This window comes from Macrobrachium nipponense, chromosome 37 (assembly GCF_015104395.2).
Source record: "Macrobrachium nipponense isolate FS-2020 chromosome 37, ASM1510439v2, whole genome shotgun sequence".
Taxonomy (NCBI): domain Eukaryota; kingdom Metazoa; phylum Arthropoda; class Malacostraca; order Decapoda; family Palaemonidae; genus Macrobrachium; species Macrobrachium nipponense.
Genome location: NC_061097.1, coordinates 38322681 through 38343698, shown reverse-complemented (window position 1 = coordinate 38343698; position 21018 = coordinate 38322681). Strand labels below are relative to the sequence as shown.

Genomic DNA, 21018 nt, shown 5'->3' with positions numbered 1-21018 from the left:
TCTTCAGACATAGAGACTCGACTTAGCGAATGATAGAGACATTCATGATCTCATTAGATCATTTGAGACTGTGAAAGTTCTCCAACCTAAGTAACCATCGTGGAACTTAGACGTGGTACTGAAGTTTCTCATGTCGAGACAATTTGAACCGCTCCAGCCTTTAGCCTCGCTTAGGAATCTTACTAAGAAGACCATTTTCCTAACCGCTCTGGCGACGGCGAAGAGGGTTGCGAATTCAAGTCATAAGCAAGCTATTTGGGTTCAAGGATCATAGTGCGTTTGTTTCCTTAAGTCCTACTTCTTAGCAAAGAACGCAGAACCCTTCCAACCCTTGGCCGAGGACGTTCGAGATCAAAGGGTTGTCGGAGCTAGTGGGACCTGAAGCTGAGAGAGTCCTGTGTCCTGTCAGGGCTCTCAAGTTTTATTTGCAGAGAACCAGAGCATGCAGTAGGTTCTTCGGAGAACTTGTGGTGCTCTGTGAAAAAACCAGATCTTCCGATGTCGAAGAATGCACTGGCGTTCTTCTTAAGAAGTACGGTTAAGGAAGCCCATGAAAAGTGTAGTGAAAGTGACATGGAGCTTCTGAAAGTGAAAGCCCACGAGTTGAGGGCTATTGCTAACTTTCGGTGGCTTTTCACAAAAATATGGCCAATCAAGATATTTTGGGCGCCACTTATTGGCGAAGCAATTCGTGTTCGCTTCACACTACCTGCGGGAGGTGAAAGCAACATAACGAAAATTTATTGTACTCGCTCGGACCATACGTCGCTGCAGACACTGTTTTGGGGGGCAGGAGGTAGCGCTCATCCTATCCTTTAATGGTTTAGGGGAGTTTTTAACTTGTGTTATGGTTGTGGGGTTGACCGCCTGCGGCGGATCTCCCTTCCATTAGCTTAGTCTATGTGGGATACTTTTGGTAGGCTACGCCAGGTGGTTGTGTTTTACTTCGTTGCCCTCATTGTATGGTCAATGGTCTAGTCACGTTGTGGTCTCGCCCCTGTTGACAGATCATCTGGAGTGCACCAGCTATATAGGTCTCTACCTCGCTGGCAACTCTAGTAGCACAAGCAGACTTACGCGGCAGTAACCACGAAGTCAGCTATGCTAACAGGTAAGGATCAAGATATCAATTATCTGCATATATATGTTTCTAAAAATCTTCTATTGTTCGATACGTAATACAAACAAACCCTCGGTCCTTTAACAATAGGAAGGTAAACTAGCGGCAGCTGGGACGGTCGTAAGCTTCGAACAAGGGGAGAACGGTAGTTACTGCTTGTCCGATCGTGCGCGCGCGCCGCGCGCCCGAGAGGTTAAGAATCACTTTTGCTTTCGGCCGGGGTGTGAAGGACGTGTTCGTCATCGCTCTCTGCCCGCTTCATCGTCGTATGCTTTGTTTAGTATTGTGTTTTCTACTAATGGTTTGGTTTTGTTGACATTGAAAATGAACTGTAAGTACACTGTTTCATTTTCATTACTTAATTATGAATCAACATGGAAGCTATCGCCGTAGAGACGGCGATTTCCGCTCTTTTCATGAATTGAACCCTTGAATTATGTCTCGGTGCCGAGGGCGGGCGCACTCGCGCCGAGTCATGTATTTTGGGCGAAAGTGTGTAATTGAAAGATGTAAGTACTCTTTTTCATTATATTTTTGCCCTGTGCGTTTGTTGCCGAGAGCTTGATTGCGCTCGGCAAGAGCCTCTTATTTTGTATGAATAGAATGCAATGAAGTGGATTCGCAATGCAGTTTTCTTTTCATTTTCATTTATTAATTGCATCAAAATTTAATTTTGGATCAATTTCCGCTCTTACCCGGGAATAATCCTTACGATTTTATTGCTGTGAAAGTGAAATAGCAAGTGCAGTATTGTTCATTTTCACTATCTATTTATGATAGCATCATATTATTATGGATCAAGTTTCCGCTCTTACCGGGAATTGATTTTTCCCTCTTTAAGTTCTATGAAGTGAATCGCAAGTGCAGTATTCTGTTTTTCATTTTTTCATATTACTTTTCACTGCTGTGCGGGGGTAGGGGGAAGCGAAGGTCTGCCAGGAAGTCGTCGGAAAGCTCTCCCGCGACTCCCTTGGTATCCGATTCTTCGTCTTCTTTCCTGCCCCCCCAACCCCCGCTCAGCTTCCTCGTATTTTGTTTTTTGGGGTCTTCCTTCCGTTCGGGGTGGGGCATGTCTCCCCCCCGTGCGTGAGGGAACCCCTCTTACTAATCTGTCTGTGCTACCGCAGGTGCTACAGCCGTGGGAGACGACCTTGGACAGGTATGGACCACTGCGGCTGCAGGGCGTGCCTAGCATCCACGATCTGCTGCAGAGTCTAGCGAGGTCTGGGGCGGTGACCTTGGAGTGGTCTCCACTACAACCTTCACGGCCGCTTATGCTGCTTCCCCCCGCTGGTCTACACTCCCCATGCTGTGTCGGTGACGCCGTCTGCCGCTTCTAGGGCCGGTCGCCGCCGTACCGAGGAGGGGTTGGGGTATGCCGCCGCCGCCTGTGTTTTTCTTCGTTGTGTTGCCTGCCCCAGACTTCGCTGTTCCAGCAGCTCGCCCCTGGACCGGCCGCCAGTACCACGCTGGCTGCCGATGATTTACGAGGCGATGGCTGGGCCTGCCGTACCTGTCGCTGATGTGGTTCCCGGCCGCTGTTCCTGCCGCTCCTGAGCTGGTTGCTGTTCCTGTCGCTCCTGGTTCCTGCGCCTGTCCATGCTGGTCCTGCCCATGGTGTGTCTTCCCCAGTCCCAGGTCCTTCCGGACAGGTGCAGTCGGGCCGTGTTGCTTCGGCAATAGGCCCGACTCCGGCCTGGATGGAGGACCTGACGACTGTCCTGCGTGAGCTGACGAAGAAGAGGGAGGTGTCATCTTCGTCTTCGTCTGTTGCTGCCTCTTCTTACCCTTCGACTTCTAAGGCCCATAAGCCGAAGAAGAAGAAGGCTGCCTCCCCCCCCTAAGAAGTCTCCTTCGGGGAACTTCTAAGGGCCCCGTCCCACCCCGGTGGGACGGGGGGTCCTTCTGCTGGTCCTCCTGCTCCTTCGGGAGCGGGGCCCGTCTCCCCTTCCGTAAGGAAGAGATAGACGGGGACCAGAGGAGTATCGGTTAGCTCTGGTACTTCCTCGCCTGGTGCTAGCGGCGATGCCCGCTACGCCAGGTTCCGGCTCGGTCTCTCAGTTCGCATGGAGATCCCGAGTGTACGCTCTCCCTCGAGACCGTGCAGCCAAAGTTTCGGCGCCAGAGTTCGCTCGGCGCCAAGACCACGGCACGGAGCAGAAGGCTGGCGAGAACCGCTCAGGTGACTCTCGCCAGGCCAGCGGCCGCTCTCGCCAGCGACCAGCTGGTAACCAGGGGGTTTTGTTATTCCCCTAAGAAGACTCCTTCGGGAACTTCGAAGGGCTCGTCACATTCCGGTGTGACGGGGGGGTTCTTCTGCTGGTCCTCCTGTTCCTTCGGGAACGGGGCCCGTCTCCCCTTCTGAGAAGAAGAAGAAGACGGGGACCAAGGGTGTGCTGGCTACCGCTGGTACACCCTCGCCTGGTCTTGGCAGCTCTGCTGCTAAGCCAGGTACCGGCTCGGTTTCTCGTCCGCGAGAAGTTCCGAGTGTACGATCTCCTTCGGGTGACCGTGCAGCCAAAGTTAAGACGCCTGAGTTCGCTCAGCGTCATGACCGAGGCACGGAGCAGAAGACTGTCGAGTAGCCGCTCAGGTGACTCTCGCCAGGCCAGCGGCCGCTCTCGCAGAGACCAGCCGGTACCTCGGGTGGACGTGACGGTCTCTGACCGGCCACGGGTTGAGGCTGGGAAGAGGTCCCCCAGGTCCCCTCGTCCGACGGTACCAGCCTCGGCTGGTACCAGCGGTTTGACGTGCCGCGAGGACGCTCACCGGTCTCACGGCGAAAGCGAGCTCTGCAGGTCCCACCGGGACCGCCGCTCCCACAGGGACCGGGCGGATACGGTGACCAGCAGCAGCTCGTCTGACGCACGGGACCGGGGTGACGTGCTCAGTTGAGCCGCTCGCCACAGGTGAGCGGCACGGCCCAAGGCCTGCAGATCGATCCCCACCGCGGGTTGGTGATCGGCTGCAGCCCCCCACGTACGCTGGTCCTGCCAGCGAGCGGGGGGGGAGCGTCAGGTCTGGTCCTCTCCACTACCTTCAACTTCCTCGGGCTACACCGGGAAGAGCGAGGTAGCTAGGAGTGATCGTGAGAGGTTTGCGCCGCTCAGGATCCCGTCACGACGCCGCACGTGCCACGTATGGTCTTTAGGATCCAACCAGGACGGTAGCGCGCAAAAAGGAGTTATTGGAGGCGACCGTCAGGGGGAGAGGGGGGTAAGCGTCAGTTCTTCATGTCGCTCCGATACCTTTCAACTTCCTCGGCATACGCCAGGAAGAGCGAGGTATATAGGAGTGAGAGATGCGCCGCTCACGATCCCGTCACGACGCCGCACGTGCCAGGTTGGTCTTAGGACCAACCAGGACGTACGCACAAGTGATTGGAGGCAACCGTCAGGGATCTGTTGCTGGTCCTTCTTCTGAAGGAGGAGGGTCCTGGGAGCTGCTCTTGTTGGAGGGACTGGACGGTCCTACTCCTCAAGACGCTGTAACTTCCGAGATTCAGAGTAACTTTACCCAGGTTATTGCACTGATTCGTCAGCACAACGACCGGGGGGAAAGGATCGCCGCTCCCGACCAGCAGAGCCCATGTCTCTGCTCGAGTCGTTTTGGGGCCCGAGAGGGAACCCAAACCGACGGTGGGTATGCCGCGATCGGAGCTTGCCTATTCTGTCTTGAACCAGAGTCTCTCGTCTCCGGACAAGAAGGCTCTCTCAGTTCTGGCCGGTCGATCAAGCTACTTCCACCTCCTCTACGGCGACAGCGGCGTCGTTTCTACGTGTCTTCGGACACCGTATTTAATACTCCTTCGGTCCTCCTGAGAGGTTTCGACCTCGACGAGGACTGGAATGAGTCGGAGGACGGTATCGGCTCTCTCCTGTCAGGTGTCGATCAGCCCCACCCAGACGACGTTCACAGTGCGGCAGACCCTTACCTACAGTGAGAGTTCGTAACCCTCCTCGGGGAAAACGTTTTCTCCTGACGATACGTTTTCCCAGACTCTGAGAGGCCATCGCCGCAAGGCGATGGCTGCTCCTACTCTTCTCCAACTGCTAGTTCCACTGGGAAGGCGAGCGAGTATCCAATTCCTCCCCCATTCCCTCTCTCCTTACGGCTACGAGGGAAAGGGGAAGGATCCTACAGAGATTTCTCTGTAGGATCCCACGTTGGGGACTCTGCGCTACCAGGGGGGACCTTCGGGTCCTACCTGACGTAAGCCCCGGTCGTTGAGGAGGGATCCTGCCCCATTCTCGATTTCTACGGGAATCGAGAGGACCACCAGCCGATATCGTTTGAACGAATTCGGTGGGGGTTTCGCAGACTGCTTAGAATTCTATGTAATTTCTAGCGCATTCAGAGTGTTAGAGTTTCTTACGAGCTCCAAACACTTAGGCGAGACCACGGTCCAAATTGAGCGAGACGAGAATCCCCGATATGTTACACGATAATCGGGAACCTCGCTATGCTCGAATTCCTGAATTTCTAGCATTAGGAAGAAGACTGCTGCTGAAAGAAGACTATCTCACAGTAGGCGACCAACCTGGATAGAGAAGAACGGACGGGAATATCCAGTTTTGGCTGGAACTATCGTCTTAGTATTCTGTTCACCATTGAAGCTTTCCTTCGAGGAAGACTTCTCCTTCACTCTCTTTAATAGAGAACGAAGGTGGTCGATCTCCAATCCTTATTTTGTTTTCTTGAAGGAAAGAATTTAGGATGGAGATCGTTGTTCAGAATCCTACAAATATACTACGTATATTAACCTCGCGACATGATTCTGATAAGCAGTTGAATGGTCCGAGGGGTAGGCGCATATCCTGGTTATTCTACGGATTGCGACATTAGACGAAAAGTATTCTAATTGAACTGCAACCCGGGTTGCCTGCAACCTCCCAGGAGTTTCCAGTTTCAATTTTAGATACTTATGGTGTTGTCACAACAACACCATTTAAGCTTTTATATTTACCGAAATTCGTTTCGCTTAAATATAATTGCTCGAGCATATCTTTTTATGCTCGGTGGTTCTAGCCGAACGCATTCCTTCGGGGAAAGGATTACTTGGCACTCAGGATGACGAGTCAGCGACAGCTACTGCGTATTGAATTGCCCGAGGCATTTCAGTATCAGCTGCCGCTTTGAGATAGACGGTTGTTTATGTCTTTCTCACCTGCTTTGATTGAATAACAACCGTATCTCTGCCCAACAATCACGGACTTAAGTCTCTGATTAACGGGGATTCTCGCATACTGAATGACCATCTACTGCTGAGAAACGCTAGTATTCATCGTCTTCGGTATTGCGAGAATTTTAAACAGAGATATCTATTCGACTCTCATCTTTCTGTTTACCGCACGGTAACAGAATTCTGTAATAGTCTCTTGCTGCATCGTATCCCGATAATGCGAATGATTTTTGCGGAATCTGAGTTTGTCCTCAAAATATCTTGTATTCGGAGGTGTACAATTGTTCATTGTTCACCCCGGATTAGCAGATGTATTGAAAGACATCGCCTACTCCCACACCTGCCAGCTCTACTTCCAAACGTTCAGCCCATGAGAAGCAGTTCTTCAAGCGGCGCTCCCCTGTGTTTCATTACTGAAGAACGCCCCGCTTTCATTGCACAACGGACAGCAATGAAATGGCGGTTAGCGTTTTCAGTCATTTGTAAGCACAGGTTTAGAATCTTGAGATTCCTTCTCTCGATTCAGCTGGAAGACGTAGGTTGCATTCATTGCCTACCTTCGTCTTCAACGTCACATAGTGTTGTTTCTCTTAAGCTGAGATTCAACGTCTATGAGGATTTTCTTTGCCATCAGGGACCTCGGTCTTTTGTTTTAAGGCAATTGACTTTCGCCTTTTGAGCTTATGCATTAAGAGAATCATCGCCGCGCCGTCCGGCATCGGTGACTAACAAATATTTTATTTGTTTGGTCTCTCAGCATAACTCTTTAAAAGGGCGAAGGTCACGTGACTTACCCGGATGCTTGGACAACTTGCCTCTACTGATTCCGAACCAGTCAGTCGGCAGCTGTCAGAGCGCCCGAGTCAGTTACGAACTATGCTGTGGACTTAGTTCGGTTGTTCCAGAGCAATCATTACTTCGTCTTAATACTTGTCAGTATGAGTACTGTACATACCAAAGTCGAGAAGAGGGATAGGTCATACCTCGACTATTCCCTTCTTTTCGTCTTAGGTAACTGCATGACTTCTCTTGAGAAGTCAAGCACAAAGGATGGGGATTTGTGACGCTCGATTTCGTACCGATCTTCGTAGCGAAGACTCAGAACCCTTCGGTAACTGACGATTGGTTCGAGTCCTTCACAATACCCTCCCTAATGGACGTCACCGCCTCCGATACGAAGGCTATGCTGCTTTGTCCTGTGAAGGTGCGACGGAGCTGTCTGAAGAAACTCGACACCCAGGATGAGTGTGGACGCCTCTTCATCATTCTCGGCGTTCCGCAAGAACTTCTCCGTGGCGCAGGTAATGAAGGCAGGCGCCTGGTCCAACCGGACCGCATGCACCTCCTTCTACCTTCAGGATATTGCCCACAGTTCCTTGGATCTTTTTCCTTGGGAACCCGTGGTGGTTGCTCAACACGTTGTGTAGTTAACCCAGACCCTCGCAGGCTGAACAGCATCGAGTCCTGGTGTGACCGTAAGAATGGATGAGGAATGAGAGTGTGACTGGCTCCTCTTCCCATCTTCTTCCCTCTACCTTTGGGTAGAGGGACACGGTCGTCACCCTGCTGGGTAAGGACGAGATGCAGGTGAGCTACTCAATAGAGCACCATCCTATCCCTTTCAGTAGGGATAGAAGTAAATATCCACCACTTCCTCCAACAAGGGGGAGGAAGTGGATGCCAAATTGAGACAAACCCATCATTTTATGATTGTCTCTTGCAAACAGGAACAAGTTCTTGCTTGCTGGTACGAAGAGATACGCTTGCCTCTCTCTTAGTACTTGGCCCAGAGGTCTGACCATTGATCCTGCGGTGCACACCCCGATCAATCGGACAGAGGTTTGGATCCCTCCCTTGCTCTTACGACCAGGGAGGCACTCCAGGGTTGGACGAACACCAGTCTGTTCACCAAAAAGACTCAGATTCCTCCCACCAAGAAGTGAGTCTTCCTATTGTTAAAGGACCGAGGGTTTGTATTACGTATCGGAACAAATGACAACTTGTCGAAAATTGCATTTTTCCTAACTATACAAAACCCTGAGGTTCCTTTTACATATAGTCCCACCCCCTCATGCCACCCCTCACTCTGCAACTTTTTGCATGGGCCTAAAGCAAAAGTGATTCTTCACCTCTCGGGCGGCGCGCGCGGGCAGCGCGCTACGATCGGACAAGCAGTTAACTACCGTTCTCCCCTTGTTCGAAGCTTACGACCGTCCCAGCTGCCGCTAGTTACCTTCCTATTGTTAAAGGACCTCAGGTTTGTATAGTTAGGAAAAATGCAATTTTCGACAAATTGTCATTTCTGTCTACTCCCACCACCAAAGGTGGGATTCAGCTATATATATATCTGACAGGTAAGTTTCATGAACAAAATGATATTGTAATGATACAATTAAGTTTGTTCATACTTACCTGGCAGATATATATAATCAAGTACCCACCCACCTCCCCTCAGGAGACAGTGGAAATAAAAATTATGAATAGAAAATGGGAATGATTCCTGATACCCGCCTCCCAGCGGCGGGAATGGGTACTAACCACCTGACTCCCACTGTGTGTGTCGTAAGTGTTTAAATTTCTGTCGGATTCGGAAAAATACAGCTATATATATATCTGCCAGGTAAGTATGAACAAACTTAATTGTATCATTACAATATCATTTTTATTTTTATTGAGAATTTGAAAATTCATTTCTAAGACTTTCTAGCCCTTGCTGCTCATGTGTTCCATGTTGATGCCCCTTCAAGTTACTAATGTGGTAACAGGTATGCTTAGGTTCTGATGCCAAGTGTTTTTCTCAAATCCAATAAATTCATTACTTTAAATTGTTAGAGTATGTTAACCAGGATGTAATTATCTGTATCATTTACAGAGAAAAACTTGAAGAAAATGGCAGTTTTCCAAAGAGGGAACTGGCTGCACTTGTGGTCTCAAAGGTGTACTTCCATCTGGGCTCTTACCTTGACTCCCTCACATATGCCTTGAGGTCAGGCCTAATGCTTCATCAGGATCCAAATCAACTCTACATAGATACTATTAAAGGTAAGGATGGACCTCAGGTTATCCTCTGTGATTCTTGTATTTCTGATGTTACGATAAGCAAAAATGTATCTCTTATTTTCAGAAGTTTAATTAAATGCATGTCTTTCAGTGATCATTATTGAGCCAGTTGCATGCCCAGTTGACCAAGGTCATGCCTTTGGCCTACTTGATTATTGTTAAATAAATTAAACTCATTAGATTGGTATGACTCACATCCCTGCATATACCCATGCTCAGATCTGGATGCAGCTTCCAAAATCTTGAGGTCTAGGAAAAGATTAAGAAAGCAGAACAATTTGCTTTTGTTCAAAGCAATATGGCAGTCAGATTCCATCTGTTCATGCCAAAATTAAGATATATGTTGCAATGTCAAGATGATAATTGATTCAGAGGCATAGCTATGATGCAAAAACTTGCCCTTGATATGTCACATGCATTAGCTCTTACACCTTCACTTACATTGACTTTCGTTTTTCACCTGCCAGTTCTCTAGCCTGTGTAGTAAATGGGTTTTTAACAGATCTTTTTGCATTAGGGTATTGCAAACCTCCCACCCGAGGACTGGATGGTATACAAGTTATAGAAAGAAGTGTAGGAAGGTCAGAGGCCTTTTCTTGGTGTCCAATTTTTGGCTGGGGAGTGTTACGGACTCTGAGATCTCAGAGACAATGTTACGGTGTCGAAATATCCTGGTTAAAGGTCGACACAATGTTACGGCCTCTGAGAGAGGTCCGCTTCAGGTTCGATATGAAATAAAAAAAAAATATATCAACACAAACAGTTGAAACAGGGGATACAAATATAGAAAGAAACACTAACACAACAAAGGTTTATTTACAAGCTTACTAACAAAGGTAAATGCAGAATGGTATCTCCTATTTACATAAAAAGATAGAATCTTACACTGCATGTACTGGGGGAACAGTGAGGCAATTCAAATACTTGCAAGTCAATTTGGCAGTTCGAAGCGGTGGCTTCACAAAAGTAGAGCGGCAATTGCAGACGTCCTCTTGACTCCGTATTGCAGAAACTAGTCTACTTGAAAGGCAGGAAATACCCAAAACCTCTAGCAGGACCTTTTCTTCTCTGCAGTCTGCTCGACGTCGAGATAACACGAGATAATTCATCCACTCCTGAAGACGACTAGACCAATATCCAACCAACTCCCGAACAACTCTTCTTTTGATTGATACTTCGTTGGTTCCTTCGCCTCTAGTCTCTCTCTGACGATCACTGCTGCTGATCTCTCACTGATAATCTGATCTGTGGCTCTTACTAACTGGTGATCTCTCTCTTTTACGATCTCTTCCTTCTACGATCACTGCTCTCCAAAGTTCGTTCGTTGTATTTATACAGCACTCTGGGGGCGGAGCCTACGGCGAACGTCACCGACTCCAGGGATTTCTAGAACTTCTTAGATGAATCTTGATGAGGTATTGCATCAGAAAACGCGGCGTTTCTCACATCCCGACAAGATCCACAACACTCCCGCTGATTCTAGAACCGTCATGATAACAGGCACCTCCAACACATTGCGCTAACGCCTCTTTGCTGCCGAACTTCTCGAAAATGTGTTCTCCTTTCCTTTAACTTTCTTTGCTATGAAGCAATTACCATCACAGGGAGGTACTTGGCTTTTGACAACAAAACTTTTCAGTTCTTACTTGTTGTTATCTGGTTCAGTAGGGGAGGACATTACACATGGAGGTGGTTGCCCAGAATGCAATCTCGTAATAGTGATAGGCATGGGATGCATGTAAAGCAGTCCTTTGGTGCCCTGCACATTCTCATGGCCTATCAGTTGTTCCTGCTTTGCCAGCTGTTCCAGGCATATCTTAAAGACTCCCTTGAGTACCTCAAAGATGTGGTTCTCTGGTGATTCTCCCCCGATGTTCTTGCTGAGAAGATCAACTGTGCTGACCCTCTCGTTGCCATTGCTGTTCGTTTGGGAGATGTCCCTGTGGCTTGTGGCTCTTTCCTGAGATGGTACTCAGATCTTTGAAAGCCTACGTCGTCCCTTGCTGTCATTGGAGAAAGAAGGAGTGGTAGAATGAGGAAGGTGATGAAATGCAAGTGCATATCATTACCATCTTCTGATGACCTTTCTCAGTTAGGGAAATACCTGTAGTAGTGGTCATGGAAGACCTTTCAAAAGGAGCTCAAGTAGACTAATGTGATCATCTCTCTTCTCTGAATTTTGACAGTGGTTATTCGCTTGCTCCTGGGTGATATGCCTTCTAAAGACAGGTTTAATCCAGGGATCACAGAAAGTGCTTGTGACTCCTTGTCTTGTCAACTCAGTATACAGAGGTGGGGACTGTCCCAGACACTCTTCTTGCTGCCCAGTCTCGGCTTATTTGTTCTGTATACTCTCACGTCCTGGAAATGTTTGTTAGGACAGGATGCTGACAGGCCAGAGTTGTGGGCTGCCTCTAGGTGTTGTGGACTTTTGGGTGTATTGTCTTGCTGTCACTTTAGTGTTCATGGTATATTTTGGAAATAATTTACATGAAATTTTAGTGATGGATATAGCAAGTAAATACAGAGGCTTTTCCCTTCCGTTATTTTCTGGTATGCATAATTAATCACAAAGAGTACAGTTGTGCTTTTCTCCTAGACTTCAGAAACACTAGAGTCCCACATTGTTGCTGGCTTACTTTTAAGTAAACAAGCTTGATTTTCTCTCAGAGAAAAGAGTGAAAATAGAGAACTGAATGGCAACTCTTCTATTCTTTACTGATAAGTCCAGCAGTGTTTGTTCAAGTAACTTATGATAATGATAACTTTATGGTTGTACTCTGAGAGTAAGTGGATTTGCAAGACCCATTAATTATTTCTTCTCTTTGATTGGAAAGGAATACGTATACAGTGTTATGCTGTTTCTGTACATAATTTATTGGAATGCTTTACTGCAAAATGTTATCAGAAATTAGAATGCAGTATAAATCTTGAGGTACTGTTTGACTTGAATATTATTGTTGAAAGGGAGTGAAGTTGAAAGCTTGTGGTAGTTACATTGAAGGACTGGAATCCATTGAATAAATGAGTGGTTTTGAATATTCAGCCTCAAAGAACCGTGGACAATTAATTTGTCTTGGAATGGATGGCTGCACAGCAGAAAGTTGGAAAATTTTAGTTTTGTATTTAGCATAATTTGATTGGATTCTTATTTGTCAATGTTTGATATGTACAGCACTGAGTTGTGGCCATTCTTGGCCGAGAGAGATTCAAGTGTACAAAAGGAATTAAAGTATGCTAATGTGAATAATTTGCTGATAATATCTGTGGTCAGATTTTATGCTTAGTAGGTCCCAGGGCAGCTACATATCATAGACAAGACTGAAGACTAATTCATGTTGGTGAATATAAATATGCGTGTACCATATTACAATTTTTTTTTTTTAATGTTTACATGCTCACCAATATTAACCAGAAAACTAGCAGGTACCTGACCTAAATATTATTTATTTATTACTAAAGTTCTCACTTCATTTCAGTTCATGCCATTGACCACTACATAAAACTCCGTGCACAAAAAGATACCAAGATGGACCCACGTTTGGAATCTCTCCTGAACAGCATGTTCAAGCGTTGCATAAGTGATCAGCAGTACCGCCATGCCATTGGCATTGCATTGGAAACGCACAGGATGGATTGGTTCAGAGAAGCCATCATGACCTCAGTGAGTTTACTTATTAATATCTTGATGGATTTTATCCAGTAAAGTTTGATAATAGTAAATCCTCTTCCTTTCCCCAGCCATATTTTAAATCAGCTAACGTAGCTATAATTTCTTGTAAATTGGTAAAACTTTATTCTTGTACATTTTCCCTGTCACAAATTCTGGTTGACAACTTTTGCTGTTTGTAGTTATGAATAAGTTGTGTGATCTTTTGCATTACAGACTGGATTTTGAGCAAGTTTTTTAATTTTGGTGAACATAGTCGTGCTGGATGATGTCATTTGTATGTGAGAAACTGCTAGAATTAATAATAGGAATGTTAGGTTTCATTTCAGAGCATCCCTCTATGATTTGGCATTCTGTTTCAGGATGACATTGTTGGGAGTCTTACCTATTCATACAAAATAGCCATGCTGTACATTGAGCAGCGCAGGTTCCGCGATGAAGTCCTGGAACAACTGGTGTCTTTGTACCAAGGTCTCGATACTCCAGATTATGTCAATATGTGTCAGTGCCTAATACATTTGGATAAGCCACATGAAGTAGCATCCATTCTAGATAAATTAATAAAAAACGACAGTTTAAAAAGTGAAGCCATGGTGAGAACATATTAACTTTTTCATTTTAATCTTGTATACATTATTTTAATTAGGATATTATTTGTGTAGTATTGACTTAGTTCCATTTTATTTATCTGTAATAATTTGTGACTATTGATTCCATTTATGGTGTGCTTCTATGCTTTTGAAATTACCTTTCTTTTAAGGACACAGCAAATAAGTTATTGGCCTTGGCCTGTAGTATTTAGCTAATTGTTTGTATAATTTCAGGACAATGAACTGATGGCTTATCAAATTGGGTTTGATTTATATGAGAGCGCCACGCAAGATTTATTGTCTCACGTAAGCCAGGGCCTTCGAACGACTGCGCCTGTCCCCTGGCTATTAAAAGAGATAGATGCTACCACCCCTAGCACAGCACTAAACACGGCATCGTCACAGAATGAGGGGGGAACAACGGGAAGCTCAGAGGAAGAAGAAAAGAGTGGTGGTGGGGGAACTACAGAAGATGAATCAGGAGATGTACCCATGACAGTGGAGAAGACTCTGGATGATTTGGTAAATACTGATTGTGAGAGTTTTGCTGCTGATTTATGAATTTAGCGCTACCTACATTGCGCCATACAAGGTGCATACATAGTATGCAGTTAACCTTTTTGGGAAGTTGTTAGTTTGAATATCATGGTGATACATTATTTGTTTTAATTATCTTTTGGGGGTTTGGAGTGTATTTAAGAAATGAAATTGACAATTTCTCTTGGAAAGCAACTTTAATAAGGTTACCTCAAATGGTTAAAAAAGGTCAGGTTTTTTGTGAATCTGTTTAATATGAACTGACATTATTGATGTAGTCTTAAGCTAACACCTACATTCATTGTAAGTGAAAATGTAAGTCGAGTTTAACATGAAATTGAAAATTTTTTCTGTATACATGGTCCTTTATCACTACCCTTACAGACCGAACTAGAAAAAACCCACCAAACTCGAGTTGAGAAGTTGGCGAGAATTCTAAGCGGTGAAATGACCATAGAACAGCACCTCCAATTCCTCATTGCGAACAACCACACAGACATGCTTATACTGAGACACAGCAAAGAAGCGGTACGACAGTCTGTGTGCCACACTGCGACTGTCATTGCCAATGCCTTCATGCACTGTGGAACCACCTCAGATCAGTTTCTTCGGTAAGTGTATACTGATTCAATCGTGTAGTTTATGAGGTTAAGAAGTTGAATATTGGATAAGTTTTCATTGTGTCAACAATTATTTTTGGTCACAATCTGTAATTTCTAGTATGTTCTTCTTGCTGAGTCAGTTATAGTACATGCAAAGTGTTACAATTGTATTTGCGTATTCACAAATTCTTCCTTCATAAAAGTGTTACAATTGTATTTGCGTATTCACAAATTCTTCCTTCATAAAGTGAGTGGGTAACTTTAAATTTATGACTTATTTTGTATGGAAATACTTGGTCATAGAATCATAATATGTAGTTCTATGAAGAGTAGCTTTTAGATAATCCAGGTGGTTTTACCTTTTTTACCTTTGTAAGTCATTTATTCCTAGGTTCCTGCTGGTGGATTTGATTAATTTTTGGGGAAGAAAAGGTGAAAAGTGAGATGTAGTGGTAACTGATCATACCACGTATAATAGTATGTAATTGTTAATGTGATGTTTTTTCATAATAGTTTTCCCACATTAAGATTTAAAGGAAACTGGTGTTGATTATGAGAGTGCAGTAGTAACTTTATTAAATGGTATACTGTTGTACTATTTTTAATATAACATGTTTTTGCTACCTCAAAGATTAGAAGGGAAATATCTTTAAAAGTTAAAGAAAACTTGTATGTGTAAACATCAGTGTGGATCACAGGGTGAATCAGACTTGAATGATTGTGATTTGGCTTCTGTAATCATCCTAATAATAAGCATTCCCCCTTACAGAGATAATTTGGAGTGGCTTTCAAGGGCAACAAATTGGGCTAAAATGACAGCCACAGCTTCTCTTGGCGTCATACACCGAGGTCATGAGAAGGAGGCCCTTACTCTGATGCAAGCCTACCTTCCAAAGGAATCGAATAGTCCTGGATATGCTGAGAGTGGCTCATTGTATGCGTTAGGATTGATACATGCGAATCATGGGGCAAATATCATTGAATACCTCCTCAATCAGACAAAGGATGCCACAAGTGATGTAAGTTTTTGCTTCAGGATTTAGTTGTGTTTGATTTGACTTGAGATTTTTTTATGAAAACATTTAATTACTTTTCAGCTAAATTTATATGAAAATAATTTTATGGTGATTGTTGAATTCATGCATGCACTGCAACTGTTGAAAAATTAACAGGTTTTTTGTTCATTAGTTTGAGAAATTCAGTTTGGCTTTACATTATTTACATTTCTTTATTACAGCATCATTGATTTTTATTCCATAGTATTTAGTTGCTTAGTTGTAAGACTTTTAACATTGTCTAAACGAGTTCACCATTTACAGATTGTGCGTCACGGAGGATGTCTTGGGCTTGGATTAGCCGCTATGGGTACCCAGCGCACAGATGTGTATGAGCAGCTGAAGTATTCCCTTTTCCAAGATGATGCAGTAACTGGAGAAGCTGCTGGATTGGCTATGGGCTTGGTAATGTTAGGTTCAGCCAACGAGCAGGCTGTGTCTGACATGGTGAATTATGCAAGAGACACCCAGCACGAGAAGATTTTGCGAGGATTGGCCCAAGGCATTGCTCTTACCATGTACGGCCAGCAGGACCAAGCTGATGTGCTCATTACGGAGCTCAGTGAGGATAAGGATGCCATTTTGAGAAGAGCTGCTATGTACACAGTTGCAATGGCATATTGCGGCACAGCGTCGACTCCTGCAATGAAACGTTTGTTACACGTAGCCGTCTCGGACGTAGATAATGATGTCAGAAGAGCGGCCGTTGAAGCTCTAGGTTTCTTGTTATTCAGGTCGCCAGAACAGATACCAAGTATGGTATCACTGTTATCAGAATCTTATAATCCCCACGTAAGGTATGGTGCAGCCATGGCTCTAGGTGTTGCCTGCTCAGGAACTGGACAAAAGGAAGCGTTGGGTCTTCTTGAACCTCTCACAAATGATTCTGTCAATTTTGTACGTCAAGGTGCGCTCATAGCTTCTGCTTTTGTGCTGATTCAGCAGACCGAAGCAACATGCTCCAAGATCAAAGATTTCCGTCAGTTGTATGCCAAGGTGATCACAGACAAGCACGAAGATTCCATCGCAAAGTTTGGCGCCATCCTTGCACAGGGCATCGTAGATGCTGGTGGCCGAAACATGACTATATCCCTCCAGTCCCGAACAGGTCATACTAGCATGACCTCAGTTGTTGGAATGTTTGTCTTTACACAATTTTGGTACTGGTTCCCACTGGCTCATTTCTTGTCTATGGCCTTCACCCCTACCTGCCTCATTGGCCTTAATTCAGAACTGAAGATGCCCAAAATGCAGTTTGTTTCTAATGCAAAGCCTTCTACCTATGGCTACCCAGCTCCCTTGGAAGAGAAGAAGAAGGAAGTGGCTGAGAAAGTCACAGCAGTTCTTTCTATAACTGCAAAAGCAAGAAAGAAGGATGATGAAAGGAAGAAGAAGGAACAGAAGGATGAGAAAATGGATGTGGATGAAGAGAAGGAGAAGAAAGAAAAGGAGGAAAAAGAAAAGGAGAAAGAGAAAGAAGAGAAGAAAAAAGAAGAGGAAAAGAAGAAAGAAGAGCCACCTTTTGACATGCTTAGCAATCCAGCGCGTGTGATGAAGGCTCAGCTTAAAGTTGTCCGCATGGCAGAAGGCTCTCGATATACGCCGGTCAAAGAACTTAACATTGGAGGAATTATTTTGATGAGAGACACGAAACCTGAGGATAGTGAAGAGCTCGTCCAACCAGTACCTGCTTTGGGTCCTAAGGCAGAAGAAGAAACGGAACCAGAGCCTCCAGAACCCTTCAGATATGAGGAGGATTAATATTCAAGCAAGCATTACTTTTCTCTCAGTTTTAGAAATTAACAGCTGATTTACTAACTAACAGAGAAGCAAATTGTACAGTATTTATCATTCCTTTTGCAAACATAATATATTTCCTGATAATACCTTGTGAGAATAGATGAACTTGATGCTGTTTTTCCCCAAAGGTCATTTGGTGAAGAGGAGGTTACATACTAAAGTATTTTCTTTTGTGAAATATCTTTTAAGGACAAAGGTTTAATGTGCAACAATTTTGAAATAAAAAAAGGAGAAATTTACTGTAGTATTTCATTATCTAAAGTAGAATGAGAAGGGTACAGTATTGGAGTTGTTGAAGTGAGGAAAGAAATGTAGTTGTCAGATCAGTGCACCTAAAATGGTTATCTTGGAAATTTTTTTTTTTATGTGTGAAACTCCAGTGTGTTTATATATAATATAGGTAATTAGCTATGTAATCAGACCACTGAATCAAGCATTCTTTTATCCTAGAGTTTAAGATGGGTGATTGAGGAAAATTAAATGATTACTCAGCCATGGCAGAGCTTATCAAGCCTTATTTTGTATGATGAGAAAATTCTGATGTAGGGTTTCGTTATGGATTGTAAGCATAAGTGTAAATCTGATTATAACTTGCAGTGTCCTTTTGATCCCAACTACAGTGCTTCCTCTCTTTTCATCTGGTAACTGCGATTTTTTCCTCAACTAACTTCTTATTCAAGATGGGCTGATTGATTGTAAGTTAACTGGTATCATAACAATCAGGGTCATGGACAATGACCCTTCAGCAAGAGCTTATGACTAGGGACAGCCATATTAGTCTAGAAATGTGACTTGGTCGTTTGACTCGGTAATTTGCAAAAAGTAGAACTAATCCTTGGATATCTTATGAACATGTTCAGTTGTGTATGGTGAAACAGGAAGAAATAAAGGTCATTTAGGTCCAATTACTAGCTCACATGTAGGTAAGCACAACTGTTTCAATAAAATTTGATTAGATACGTAATCCATTTTATTATTGGATTAAGTCAGTAGAGGGATTTTAGTGAATGCTCTGTGTAAAAATCATTTCTCAATATTGTTTCTCCAGAAAGTGATGAGTAATGTTTATAGAGCCTTTTAAAAGTATTTGCTAAACAATTTAAGTGAAAGTATGATACAGAAAAATGAAGTGTTTATGTCATTTTGTAAAGTAATCTTGGTGTAGTAAGCAGAAATGGAATTTTTATATAGGTGATAAAAAAACTAGGAATAATTACTGCTTGTCAGGGTGATGAGTAATTTTACTTTAGAATTTATAAAATTGGTTTAACCACATAACCATGTTAAAATTTCACTTCTTTCAGGATATGCTACTACTGTCTGAAAGGAGATACCATCTTTGGTCTTGTTCGTTTGTTCAATATTTACTTTTATTTGTCATGGCTGTGTTCTGCAAATTATTTACGCTCTATTTTCACAGAGAAAAGACAAAAGTAACATCGAGTGACAGGTCATATCTTTGCCCTGTTTTGGTCATGGTAGCTCAGTTGGTTTCACTTAGAACTTACAATGTAGCTGTTCTGAGTTTAGGTCTGCTTAAGGCAAGAAAGATTTACTGGCACAGCATGACCTTACCATCCCTTTGAGTTACGGGTGGGATTTAGGAGAAGCCCATGTCTACCTGCTGAACCATCAGCAACCACTACCTGGTTCTTCCAGGACCTATCTTTGGTGGAAAGGGACTTGGTCACTGAATCATACACTCATCCCCTTGGACTCTGTGCACCAGTGTAATGCTCTATGTATGGGCTGTCCCTTCCCGTTGTTCATGAAGGACTTTAAGACCTTCCAAATTACATAGTACTTGGTTATCTATGTCCTATCAGTTTTGCATTGAGTCTGTTGGATTGTCTTTTGATTGCTTATTGGTTTGTGTTTGGTGATTTGACTATGATCTGATAAGTATCAATTGTAACTTGTTTACTGTATACCTCTAAACCTGAAGAACAAACAGCCTCTTGTGTTGTTTCAGTGACCTGGTTAACGGCATAAAAATAATAATGACAGTAGTCATGTCATCAGTAAATGATGTTAAGTTTGTACAACCTTTATTTAATGCCTAGTACATTCATTGTTAACTTTTGCAAGTTATGTTACCCTTATGGTAAAATCTTATTTTGTTGTGTACCTAAGTTACTGCAGCCTATATAGTAAATATTGCTATATGAGGAAAACATCTAAATGTTTCTCAGGATATTTTAACTTTAGTTACTAATGAGTAATTACTGGTAATTCACAGATCTGAGTCATCCAGCTCTTAGGCATATTGAGTCGTGGCTGGAGTATCACAATTTTTAAGCAATTTAGCATAAAGAAGAAACAAAAGGCAACTGGAATAGTTTAAGGAAAAGTTTGGCTCCTGCACAGTGAATATGAAAATGTGAAGGAATAGTTTGCTGTTGGTGAATATATTGAAGCGAAGTAAGGATGTTTGCATAGCAGCAAAAGGTGGATGTTATTGTCAGTAGCACTTATTGGAACATACCAGTGCACCAGTTTTGGAGAGATAAAGGATTGCTAATTTTACAGCATCCTAATTTTGGCTGGCATTTCTGTAGAAACTGCAGCATCCTTAACAAGGGCCACTGAGAGAGATGCTAGCATATTGATATAGATTATGAGCTACTATGAAACTGGTTAATTCATATAATACAAGATTGGGGTATGGTACTCACTTTGACAATTATAAGCGTGGGCTAGTATGGAATTTTTTGTCATAAATTGCAAACCTTGCAGTGAGTGTGGAAGGTGGTTGCCTTTCTAGTGGTAGAAGCTTGGTTCACAGGGAAAAGCCAAGAAGACTGTTGGTCTCATCGGAAGGCAATACACCATCCTTAGCTATGACACCTCTTACTATACTCTGTTTTTTTTTTTTTCATCTGTCCATCCGCCTGTGGTGTTTTTGTATGGTAACACTGCGTCCCGCGCTTTAGATAGTTACGCTATGTGTAAGTTTTAGGTAAATAAAAGGATATCTGGGTGTACATTTGCAACTGAAAAGTGTTTTAATAATTTACTGTATGCGAATTACACCGTTAATATTCGAAATAGGATATTATTATAATCGTTGAATGTAAGCTGAATGTAACTATCTAAAGCCCAGGACGCAGAGTTACCATACAAAAACACCACAGGCGGATGGACAGATGGAAAAAAACAGAGTATAGTTATGTCTCTGTGGCAACAATGACTTTGTCATTTTGGGGATCCTCCTCATTCATCTCCCATTGTAAAATTATGAATTGGACATTTGCTTTACTCTCTCCATTTGCTCAATAGCAGGCCACAAACAGGTGCTGCCAAATTTTATTCCCTGTGTATTTATTGTGGGTATGTCTTTGGTGAAGTAGAGTATTTTCGTGTTTGAGAGGGAAAGCTGAATGTCAATGCTAACATAAATAC

The 21018-nt window shown here is 43.8% G+C and overlaps 1 protein-coding gene across 1 annotated transcript; it reads left to right on the top strand.

Moving 5' to 3' along the window:
* Positions 1 to 9174: 9174 nt before the first annotated feature.
* LOC135209157 (26S proteasome non-ATPase regulatory subunit 1-like) lies at positions 9175 to 17855 on the top strand (the record flags this gene model as incomplete). The annotated part of the gene is given in 7 exon segments (XM_064241819.1): positions 9175 to 9344; positions 12842 to 13026; positions 13395 to 13625; positions 13857 to 14144; positions 14544 to 14770; positions 15531 to 15780; positions 16081 to 17855. Coding segments are annotated over 7 exon segments (2848 nt in total), but the record flags the coding sequence as incomplete, so codon positions are not given.
* Between the last annotated feature and the right edge of the window lie 3163 nt (positions 17856 to 21018).